The 12,538-nt window shown below is 38.8% G+C and overlaps 1 protein-coding gene across 9 annotated transcripts in view; it reads right to left on the reverse strand.

Moving 5' to 3' along the window:
• The window catches only part of PRKCQ (protein kinase C theta), a 200,702-nt gene that overhangs the window by 88,163 nt on the left and 100,001 nt on the right, over window positions 1-12,538 (reverse strand). For 8 of the 9 annotated variants that reach the window (XM_034644273.1, XM_034644269.1, XM_034644277.1 and 5 more), the window contains exons 11-12: window positions 9,571-9,731; window positions 5,865-6,038 (exon numbers count right to left, since the gene is read on the reverse strand). In XM_034644273.1, coding sequence (XP_034500164.1) covers window positions 5,865-6,038; window positions 9,571-9,731 — 335 coding nt within the window. The remainder of the gene's footprint in view (window positions 1-5,864; window positions 6,039-9,570; window positions 9,732-12,538) is intronic. The other variant, XM_034644276.1, reaches the window with a different exon arrangement.

The raw sequence follows: 12,538 nt of genomic DNA on the forward strand, positions 1-12,538 counted from the left end.
GAAGAATTCTAAAATTTCTATGGAACCACGAAAGACCCTGAATATCCAAAACAATCTTGATAAAGAAGAACAAAGCTGGAGGTATCACAAGCCCAAATTTCAAACTATATTACAAAGCTATAGTAATCAAAACAGTATGATACTGGCCCAAAAAATTGATACATAGATGAAAAGAAAAGAACAGAGATCCCAGATATCAATCCACATACCTATGGTCAATTAATCGATGGCAAATGAAGCAAAAATGTGTAAGTGAAAAGACAGTGCCTTCAATAAATGGTATTGGGAAAACTGGGCCACTATCTTACACTATATAGAAAAATAAATTCAAAATGGATTAAAGACTTGAACGTAAGACCTGCAATCATAAAACTCTTATGAGAGGACACAGGCAGTAAGCTCTTTGACATCTATCTTAGTAATATTTTTTTGGACCAGTATCCTCAGGCAAGGGCAACAAATGCTAAAGTAAACAAATGAGTTTACATNCAAAGGATCTAAGAGTGTACTATGAAGAATTATACACCAACAAATTGAAAAACCTAGAAGAAATGGATAAATTCCTAGAAACATACAACATTCTGAGATTGCTTCATGAAGATACAGAAAATTTAAATAGACCAATTTTAATGATGAATCGATAATTTAAAAACTCCCCCAAAATACCAGTACAGGACCAGGTGGCTTCACTGGTGAATTCTACCAAACATTAAAGAAGAATTAGTACCTATCCTTCTCAAATCATTCAGAAAATTGAAAAGGAAGGAACAGTTCATTTTACAATGCCAGCATTACCCTGAAACCAAACCAAAGTCACTACACACAAAAAAGAAAATTACAGACCAATATCCCTGATGAATATAGATTAAAAAATCCTCAACAAGATTTTAGCAAACTGAATTCAAATACACATTAAAAAGATCACTCACCACACTCAACTCGGATTTATTACAGGGATGCAAGTTCAACATCCATAAATCAATGTGATACACCACATTAACAAAACAAAGGATAAAAATCACATGATTATCTCAATAGATGCAGATAAAGTATTTGACAAAACTCAACATCCATTTAGGATAAAACTTACCAACAAAGTGGCTATGAAATTAATGTACCTCAACATAATAAAGACCATATATGACAAACCCACAGCTAACATCATACTCAATAGTAAAAAGCTGTAAACTTTTCCTTTAAGATCAGGAACAAGACAAAGATGCCCATTTTCACTTCTTTTTTATCCATCATAGTATTGGAACTTGTAGCCAGAGCAATAAGGCGAGAAAAAAAAAGGCATCTAAACTGGAAAAGAGTAAAACTGTCATTATTTGCAGATGAGATACTCTATACACAAAACTCTAAAGACTCCACCAAAAAACACCTAGATCTAATTAATGAATTCAATAAAGTCACAAGATACAAAATTAACATACAGAAATTGGTTGCATTGGTTACTATACACTAATAATGAACTATCAGAAAGAAATTAAGAAAGCAATCCAATTTACAATGCATCAAAAAGAATAAAGTACTAGGAATAAATTTTATTGAGGAAGTAAAAAACTTGTACTCAGAAGACTATAAGACATTGGTGAAAGAAAATGAAGACAACACAAATTGAAGATATACTGTGCTCATGGGTTGGAAGAATTAATATTATTAAAATGTCCGTACTACCTAAAGGTATCTACAGAATCAATACAACCCCAATCAAAATACCAATTTTTTTTCACAGAACTAGAATGAAGAATTCTAAAATTTCTATGGAACCACGAAAGACCCTGAATATCCAAAACAATCTTGATAAAGAAGAACAAAGCTGGAGGTATCACAAGCCCAAATTTCAAACTATATTACAAAGCTATAGTAATCAAAACAGTATGATACTGGCCCAAAAAATTGATACATAGATGAAAAGAAAAGAACAGAGATCCCAGATATCAATCCACATACCTATGGTCAATTAATCGATGGCAAATGAAGCAAAAATGTGTAAGTGAAAAGACAGTGCCTTCAATAAATGGTATTGGGAAAACTGGGCCACTATCTTACACTATATAGAAAAATAAATTCAAAATGGATTAAAGACTTGAACGTAAGACCTGCAATCATAAAACTCTTATGAGAGGACACAGGCAGTAAGCTCTTTGACATCTATCTTAGTAATATTTTTTTGGACCAGTATCCTCAGGCAAGGGCAACAAATGCTAAAGTAAACAAATGAGTTTACATCAAACTACAAAGATTTCGCATAGTGAAGGACACCATCAACAAAATGAAACGGAACCTACTGAATGGGAGAAGATATTTGCAAATCATACATCTAATAAGGTGTTATATGCAAAACAGATAAAGAACTTACACAATTTATTATTTAAAAAACCCCCAAACAACTGGATTAAAAAATGGGCAAAGGACTTGAATAAACATTTTCCCAAAGAAGACATACAGATGAGAAAAGATTCTCAACATCACTAATTATCAGGGAAATGCATATCAAAGTTACAAATCAAAATCACCTCCCACTTGTCAGATTGGCTATTATCAAAAAGACAGAAAATCGCAAGTATTGGCGAGGATGTGGAGAAAAGGGAACCCTCAGGCACTGTTAGTGGGAATGCAAACTGGTGCAGCCACTGTGGAAAACAGTATGAAAGTTCCTCAAAAATTTAAAAATACAACTACTGTATGATCCAGCAATTCCACTGCTGGATATTTATCCAAAGAAAACAAAAACACCAATTTGAAGAAACATATGCACCCTATATTCATTACAGCATTATTTACAATAACCAATATATGGAAGCCACCTAAATTTCCATCAATAGATGAATGGATAGAGAATATGTGAGATATGTGTGTGTATGTGAGATTTATATATATATTATATATATAATATATATGTGCACATACATACTATATATATATGCACATACATACAATAGAACATCGCTCAGCTGTAAAAACATGAAATGTTGCTATCTGTGACGACATGGATCAAACTAGAGGGTATTACGCTAAGTGAAATAAGTCAGATGGAGAAAGACAAATACTGTATGATCACACTTATATGCAGAATCTACTAAAACAAACAAAACAAAATAGAAACTGACTTATAGAAGCAGAGAAAGACAATTATCATATGGTTTCACTCATCTATGAAACATAAGAACTAGGAAGATCGGTAGGAGAAGAAAGGGATAAAGAAAGGGGGGGTAATCAGAAGGGGGAATGAACCATGAGAGACTATGGACTCTGAGAAACAAACTGAGGGCCTCAGAGGGGAGGGGGTGGGGGAATGGGAATGGGATAGACTGGTGATGGGTAGTAAGGAGGGCACGTATTGCATGGTGCACTGGGTGTTATACGCAACTAATGAATCATCGAACTTTACATCAAAAACCGGGGATGTGCTGTACGGTGACTAACATAATATAATAAAAAAATATTATTATTTAAAAAAAAAGAAACTGACTTATAGATACAGGAAACAAACTGTGAGTCACCTATGTGGGGTGGGACTGGCGGGGTGAGTGAAATAGGTGACGGGTATGAAGAGATACAAACTTTCAGTTATAAGATAAGTCAGTCACAAATATAATATTTAGCATAGAAAATATAGTTAATAGTATTGTAATAACTATGGTGACAGATGGTAACTACACTTATGAGATCATGTTGTAATGCATAAGAATACTGAACTGCTATGATGTACACTTGAAACAGAATATCGTATGTCAATTATACTCCAACAACAATAATAATAACCAACAGGTGAATAACTGTTCTTCACAATCTCCTGAATGACCTGGCATTCAACAGCTGGGCTCTTTGGAGGTACAAAGCCAATGAATAACTCTTCCTAAAAATAACAATTCCCCAGAAAAGTAAATAGTTCATTTATGTTATCTGATATCTTCGCTTGTGTGCAAAGGTAAATGTCATTCACTCAAGAAAGGCAACTTCCAAAATGTTCCCACAGCAAATCATCATTCATTACAATTGTTGCTTTTTACACTCACCTGTGGTATTTAATGGTTATTCTGTTTGACATGCAAGATCTGAATAAGTCAGGACATCTCCAAAACAACTCAGTGTCCTTGAGAAAGTAAAATGCAAGATCCGCCCCCCCAATGCTTATTTCTAAAAGGACTAAATTCCTTGAAATCTTAGTGAGCCAGTCATTTTCTACATTGATGTACATATTCTCTGCCACTTTTCCTCGTGCACTTCCATCTCTGGTTTCGCTAAAACATTATAGTTGCATGGAATCTTAAGAGCATCTCCTTGGGGCGCCTGGGTGATGCAGTCGTTAAGCGTCTGCCTTCGGCTCAGGGCGTGATCCCGGCATTCTGGGATCGAGCCCCACATCAGGTTTCTCCGATAGGAGCCTGCTTCTTCCTCCCCCACTCCCTCTGCTTGTGTTCCCTCTCTCACTTGCTGTCTCTCTCTGACAAATAAATAAAATAAATCTTAAAAAAAAAAAAGAGCATCTGCTGCGAGAAGAAAAGTAGCAAACACTGCCTAAGGCTCTGATAGACAAGTATGAGAAGGGAATATATATTCTACAAACCAGGATTCATAGGAGCTTTTCCCATAAGATATAAAGACAATTACACATGCAAAAAAAATGTGTGTGTATATATATATATATATATATATATATATATATACACACTATATATATATACACAAAATATACAAATATATAGGTATACAATTACACAAATTTATATATTACACATATACAAATATAAATATTTGTATACATACAAATATATGTATGTATACTGTATATACAAACGTATACATACAATATGTATGTATACATACAAATACATACAATGTATACATACAAATAGATATATTTGTTCATGTATAATATAAATTTGTATATATACACATATATATGTATTTATATACGTGTGTGTGTGTATATATATACACACACACACACACACATAAACAACAGGGAGAAAGTACCAGATGAAGCTTGATCACATCACGCTCCTCGAGAACTGGTATTAAGTGTATTTAGCAGTTTGATACAAGCCTCACAATATTTCAAGAGAAGAAGTGAGATCACGCACCCCAGGATACACAGACAATTCGGAACGCAGACTATAAGCACCTAACACAGCTCCTCGCTTTGCCTTTTGGTAATGTAACGACAGATATTTATGATCTCTAGGAGGAAATTTCTGGGAGGAAATCTCTCTGACTCATTATCAGAAATTTCAAACTCTTTTTTGCTGCAGAAAATTGAGCCTACCTTCTCTTAAATAGCTTATTATCCCATCATTCCTTCCTGCTTTCTCTGCGAGCCACCCACACCTCTCCTGCCCAAGACCCTTCCCGCCTACTTCTACCCTAATTTCTAGTTTCTCTCAGCTCTGGGACGAAGAGTCTGCATTTGGCAATTTAGTGTCACTCACCGCTGTCAGAAGTATCACTCCTGCCCCTTTCGTATTATAGCACGACATTCCTGATGTAAGTCACTATTATTATATATTTCCGTATCCTCCATGGTGCTTTGGATATCACGTATGATTACTAAGTGCTTTTAAAAAAAAATCATCTGGTTTCTCTTTCTTTTATCTAAGTATATTTATGCATTTATTCTTTCATTACACATTTGTTGAGAATCTACTGGGAGCTGGGCAAGTAGTGATGGAAGGCCTAGTTGCCGTCTCCATTTTCTGACTGATTCCCACAGTTCCCAAACACTTCTGTGACTGGGGCAGCTCAGAGGTCCCCTGTCACTCGTATTTACATTAAGGTGGAACATTCTAACGCAGGCTTGAAACAGAACAACAGAAGAAAGTGTTCATGCTCTTTGGTTGTCCAAGTAGAAGGCTTACCTTGGTCTGGAATGTACAGAACATGTGTGTAAGGAACGGATGCTCCCAGGCCAAGGAGAGAATTCTCTTTTCTACCATTGTGCACTCAACATCATCGTCCATCAAAACCACGTCTTTCTTTAAGGCTTTTATTGCGAAAAATTGATTGGTTTTCTTGAACTCTGCTAGGAAGACCTAGGAAGAAGAGTAAGAAGAAACTTTATTTTAGAATTTGATCTCACACTCATTAAAGAAGAGACAAAGTCCTGAGAGAGGTCTGTGTTGGGTGAGAAAAGAGGATTTCTTCCCCAATGCCCTTCTATCCCCTTTATAGAGACAAAATAGAGCACTTCACTGACTTTAGGATATTACCTAGTAGTTTTATGCTTGTTTTGTACCTTTCGAAGGGTTCCACAAAACTACTGTACAATTAGATGGGTTTTTCTCAGTCCCTGAAAAATTCTGTTTAAAAAAGTATGACCTGTCTGCCCTGGGACCCGAGTAAAGGTTTAATATAAATTCCCAGAGACTAAATGCGTACTGAAGGAAGCAAGAGCGAGTAGCAGAGAGGAGAATTTGATCACACTTGAAACATCAGTGCAAATGAGCATAAAACTTAGTTCTGAGTTTTACCCAGTTTTTCAAGGTGAAAAAAGAATACAGGGGAATAGAGGTTTCTTTATATGCTTAAAGAGTGTGCACCATTTCATCCGCTGGCATAGATGCTAATGACATTTTTAGGACCACTATGTGTCACATACTCTGCTATACTTTATATGTGCTAATTCTTAGCTCAGAACTCTCCACAAGACAGATAGCAATAAAAAAAACCAAAAAAACTGGGTTTAAAGAGTAACTCTGGGAAACAAACTGAGGGCTTCAGAGGGGAGGGGGGTGGGGAATGGGATAGGCCAGTGATGGGTATTAAGGAGGGCACATACTGCATGGAGCACTGGGTGTTATATGCAAGTAATGAATCATGGAACATTGCATCAAAAACTAGGGATGTACTGTATGGTGGCTAATATAACAAAATAAAAATTATTAAAAAAATAAAAAATAATACACGTGAAAAAATTTTTTTAAAAAAAGCACCCAAAAAAATAAAATAAAATAAGAGAGTAACTTTACTTGCTCAAATTCATGGAGCTACTCAGTGGGAAAAAAAAATCTAATACCAAATTTACTTTTTCTACTTGATTTCGTGAATCTTATATGAAAGGACACCAGATGGCATATAATGGAGAGTTTCTACAACTTTTGCTTTTGCAATTGATGCAGCAACAGATGACTGACAGTTGTGAGGACATGGCATTTGGAAACAGAAAACTCCAGCTTGGGTCTCTTTTCACAGACATTTACTAGCTGTGGGAATGTGGGCAAACCAATTAACCTCTCTGGGCTTCAGTTTCCCAATGTGTAAAAGAGATAATTGTCATGACATTCTCCAACTTGCAGGACCATTGTGAAAATCAAAAGAATACCACATGGGAAAGTGATTTGGAAGCTCCAAAATGCTCTCTAAATGACAGTTATTAAGAATACTTGTCATTTGTTTCTTGAGTTTTAGGGAATGTCAAAGTCAATGACACCAAACCAGTACTGAAAATGCGTGTGTCTGTATTTAAAACAATATGGTACAGATATACAGCTTTGGGGTAGCTGGCTTGATAGAGGGCATAGAACTTAGATGAGAATGCAGGTAAACGGATGATGTGCATATCCCCACAAAACAACGCTATTTTTTTTTTCTGGACCTCAAAGTAAATTGAGAATAAGAATACAGAGGCTACCATTTTGGTGAGAAACCTATGTCCTATCTAGAGCCGAAAGAAAGAAGAAAAAGCAGCTTTGGAGTATTCCCAGTGTTGTAAGAAAGGGAAATATGTCTGTCCCATTTTGCTTTGGTGCTTTGTCCTCCTCTCTTTGGCTCCCATGGTTCAGTCTTCTCAGTCTGTAGGGACTCAGGGTCCTGACAGCAAGGGGCCTACTGCTTTGGACAAAGAACAGAGGATATCTGAGGCTCTCAGTTGTCCCTTGGGATATTTTACTAAGGCTTGTAGGTTTAACGTAATGTCTTTCTTCTTAACCTTGTTCAAATATAGAAACCCACATGGGAACAAAGAAAGATAAACATTTCATTAACAATTAAAAGTGCTCTTTTGGTAATTGTTTCTTTCAATAAAACATCCCCAAACCAGCCATAAACTAAGAAGCTGAAAAGGCAATTTCCATCTCTATAATGGGCTTTCAATTTTTGGTAACAGGTTATATAATTGCACATTAATTGATGCTAAATTATAATGAAGACTAGCTATAAAACTGCCTATTACACAGATGAACACCAAATGAGCCTGCTGTGTTTCATATTATTGTGGAAACGAACTAAAAGAATTAATGGATATCAGCTAGTTTGCAGGGCAGAACAGAGTTTGCCAAAAGCAATGCACTGGTGTTTAAATCCAAGCCCATTTTGTAGCACGATGTCATTCAGCTGTGGTGATGCTCGGTTGCATTCTAGTTTATTATTAAATAAACTGGGTGAATTTCCCAGCCAAAGTCTGGTGAGCAGGTGTGAAGCATAATGCTGGCTTTGGACGCACTAATTTATAGAATAGCAGTCTCTGGCTAAAATTTTCTAGGAGTTTCATCCAAGAGTAAAACAACTGAGAGTGTCATTAATATAGTAGATATCCTTAACATCTAGAATAATCTCAAGGCTCATGTTCCACGGCATCCCTCTTTACATTCACTAGCTTGAAAATTTTTTTCCGTCACTGATACTTGATCGTTAAATTGTTTCATCTCCCTCCTTTTCCTCTTGTCCTTTGTGACTGACAGAGACAGCCCATAACTTGAGCGTGTGGCAGGAAGGATCTAGACGAGGGACTTTCCCCATGAAACTTTTCTCATGACTCTCAAGCTACAACTTTGTTATGAACTGAATTGTGTCCCCTCTGAAAAATTTACATTCTAGAGTCCTAAACCCCAGGACCTCACAACGTGACCGTATTTGGAGGCAGGGTCTTTACAGAGGTAATCAAGTTTAAGTAAGTTCATTAGGGTGGGCTCCAATCCAGCATGACTTGTGTCCTTTTAAGAAGAGGAGAATGGACACAGATACACACAGAGTGGAGATGTGAAGACACAGGGAGAAGATGGCCATTTACAAGCCAAAGAGAGAGACTTCAGAAGAAAAAACCCTACCGACACTTAGGTCTTAGACTTCCAGGCTCCAGAACGGTAAGAAAATAAACTCCTGTTTGAATCACTCAATCTGTGATACTTTGTTACATTTGTCCTAGCAAACTAATACAAGACTGAGGACATTTGATAGAGAAAAAAAAATTGCATTCAAAGTAAAGTAACACTTCAAGTTTGAGAAGAGAGCACAAGAGAAATGACCACCAAAAAACCTGTAAGAAACAGAAACTGGCTGAGGCAGGTTCTCATTTCTTTGATGTCCAAATACATCAAACTCATGATTGTGTGGGATGTACATCTTTGAAGCAAAACCGCTTGGGAACAATGATTCCCAGGGAGCAGAGGCCACTACTTTCTAGAGTTCCTGGGTTTCCTTTTTATTCAGACCCCTCTCGACCCTGTCAAAAAATGCCCAGGAATGTTCTCTCCACACCCACAACCAATTCTGGTCCCAAGAGTTCAGGAGCTTTGCTTTTCAATTTCTCTAAGTTGGTCTGTGGAATTCTACAGTATAGAATCATACCTTGCCGAAACTTCCTTTCCCCAACATTTTGTGCAAGATAAAATCCTCGATTTTTAGTTTCATATGTACAGATGGTCTTTCTATGTTCGGTTCACGTTCTGGATGATGGCATATTTTCTCCATCTCATCCAAGGGAGACTCCCAGGAGATTCCCTGAGGCTCTGAAAACAGCAAGCTAGTGGTTAAAAGTAAACAAGAAACAGTGGAGGACCATTCTAGTTATCCGGAGAACACTTTCCCTTCCACTTCCCACTCTGAGGCTCCATCCACAAAAATGGGGAGAAAGGTCCCCTGTGAGCCTGGCATTTGGGGCATGGACTCTATCTCTTATCTACCCAACAAACTGGGAGAAATTTCATGTTAAGAAACATATTCTAACTAGCAAACGATCATATATGCAAAGCAAAGGAGCACTTTAAATCATGTCAAATCATGGAACATAGATTTTCACCAAATTTGAGGATAAATGGTTCTCAGCTATTTGCATGGCTCACAAGCACAGTGGAATCATGTGATGTCTCATGTGAGGGATGAGGAAGCGGAAAGCAGACTGATGGAGATCTGAATTGCATCATCCCTCACTGTACTCAAGTCAGCCAATTGATTCCTCACCCAATGCCAGAGGAAGTGCAGAAAACTTTTTTGGAAACTTTCTCCCACCCCCCCCCCTTTATAATACTTCTTCCTTTTTTTATTGAAATATATTTGACACATCATATTGTGTTAATGTAAGGTGTACGACACGTTGACTTGATACATTTATATATTGTGATATGACTGCCATTTTACAACGGCACCTTTATCACATCACATAATTTTGTTTCGTCTTTGTGGAAGGAATAATGACATTTCTTTCACATTCAATCTCCAGATTTACCTTTCATCTTCTCCCTAAGTCCAAAGAAAATAAATACAGGTATCCCCCATGTTCTGAAAGTTCGCATTTTCCACTTTGCTTTTATGAAAGATCTGCATGACTACCTGTTTTTGCTAACCAAAAAAAAAAAAAAAAAAAAATCTGGGGAGGATTTTCTCTTTTACAGAAAAAAGAAAAGTGCAAATAATATTCAACATTGGTTTTGAAGCAAGCCAGCAGAGGCAGCGCCCCTGAGCCCTCAGCAGCTCAGCATCCAGCATCCAGAGCTCTGACCTCTGTGAGCATCTGTGCTTGGTGTCGAATATTCTAGCAACATGTGTTCTAAGCTATTAGAAAAGCTTGAGGTGATTTCTCGGGACTGGGAATACTCAAAAATTGTTCTATATAAATTAACAGTAATTGCTTCTTTGCCCTATGCCATTCAGGCCTACCAAAGATTTCACGGGGCCTCACGGGGAAGATGGTGGAGAAGGAGGTGCCTGAGCTCACCTCACTCCCTGAGCACAACCAGGTAACAGCTACATCTATGCAACTAACACTGAAAACAACCTGAAGGCTGGCAGAACAGACCTTCCACAGTTGACTATAGACAGGGGGCCACATTTAAAAAGCTAGGAGGAGTAGAGAGGCGGTTGGGAACAAACCCCTGTGAGACTAGCCATGAATGGGAGGGACACCACAAGCACAGAGAAGCCAGAGGATCAGATGTCGCCCCTGGCATGGGGGCCTGGACTGGGAAGACAAATCTCAGTAATATTTGGCTCTGAAAACCAGTGGGGCTTAAAATTGGGAGCTCTAAAAATCAGCAGCCTTAACTCTGGGGACAGCAGGAGGGTGACAGGAAGCCGAGTCCCTACCATACAGAATGTAAAGAACCACCATGACAACTTGGCCCAAGATGGCACGGAAGCAGCAGTTTAAAAAAATGCCTGGGGTATACGTGAAGGAGATCTATGGATTAATCTTAGAATGTGTGCTGGAGGGTCAGGGATCTTCAGGGGATTTTTCTGGGAACAAAACTGTTGGTGGGGGGTGCCTGGGTGGCACAGCGGTTAAGCGTCTGCCTTCGGCTCAGGGCGTGATCCCGGCGTTATGGGATCGAGCCCCACGTTGGGCTCCTCCTCTGGGAGCCTGCTTCTTCCTCCCACTCCCCCTGCTTGTGTTCCCTCTCTCGCTGGCTGTTTCTATCTCTGTCGAATAAATAAATAAAAATCTTAAAAAAAAAAAAACTGTTGGTGGGCACCGTTTCTCTTCCCCTTCCCAAGCCTGGATGGCCAGACGGTTGTGAGAGCCATCTACCTTGCTAGCACCACCTGCCCTGCCACAGCCATCACCGTGGACCTGCCCCATTCAACCTGCCCACTTGAACAGACATCTCTCCAGAGCAGTTCTTGCCCCACCACACCCCACAGGAAACGCCCATAGGGACCAGTACCACTCCGAAGTGACTCCCCGTCTGGGGAGTAGGGGAGATAACTTCACACACCAGTGCACCCCTCTTTCCAACAACTCAGTCTCAGCTCGCTGTGCAGGGAGCAATCCCTGCCCCTCAGGGTACCAGCAGCTGTGGCAGAAAGGCTAACTCTAGATAGGCTGACTGCTGGGCCCGTCCACCAACAACCCCACAGTGGCTTCAGACAGGCCTCTCAACAGCTTGGGGAAGAAACCCTGCCCTGTGCACCCACAGCAGGCAAAGTGGGTCCGTGCAGCCTGCTGGACTGAAGGCAATTAGGGTTCAGCCTCCCCAGTAGGGTACATGCAGCCCACCCAGGGACAACTCTAGAGCTCCTGATTCTGATGACCAGGGCATCGCACTTCATGACACCACAAGACTTCTTCTCATCAAGGCCACTACTTTCAAGACCAGGAGACGTAGTGAATTACCTAATACACAGTAGCAAACACAGACGAAATGAGACTGATATCGCAAATGAAAGAACAAGACAAAACCACAGTGAAAGAGCAAAATGAAATGGAGATAAGCAATTTTCTTGATAAAGAATTCAAAATAGTTGTCGTAAAGATATACCCTGGACTTGAGAAAACAGTGGACGATCTCAGTGAGAACTTCATCAAAGAGAGAGAAAATAT

Source organism: Ailuropoda melanoleuca, chromosome 15 (genome assembly GCF_002007445.2).
Source record: "Ailuropoda melanoleuca isolate Jingjing chromosome 15, ASM200744v2, whole genome shotgun sequence".
Classification (NCBI taxonomy): Eukaryota; Metazoa; Chordata; class Mammalia; order Carnivora; family Ursidae; genus Ailuropoda; species Ailuropoda melanoleuca.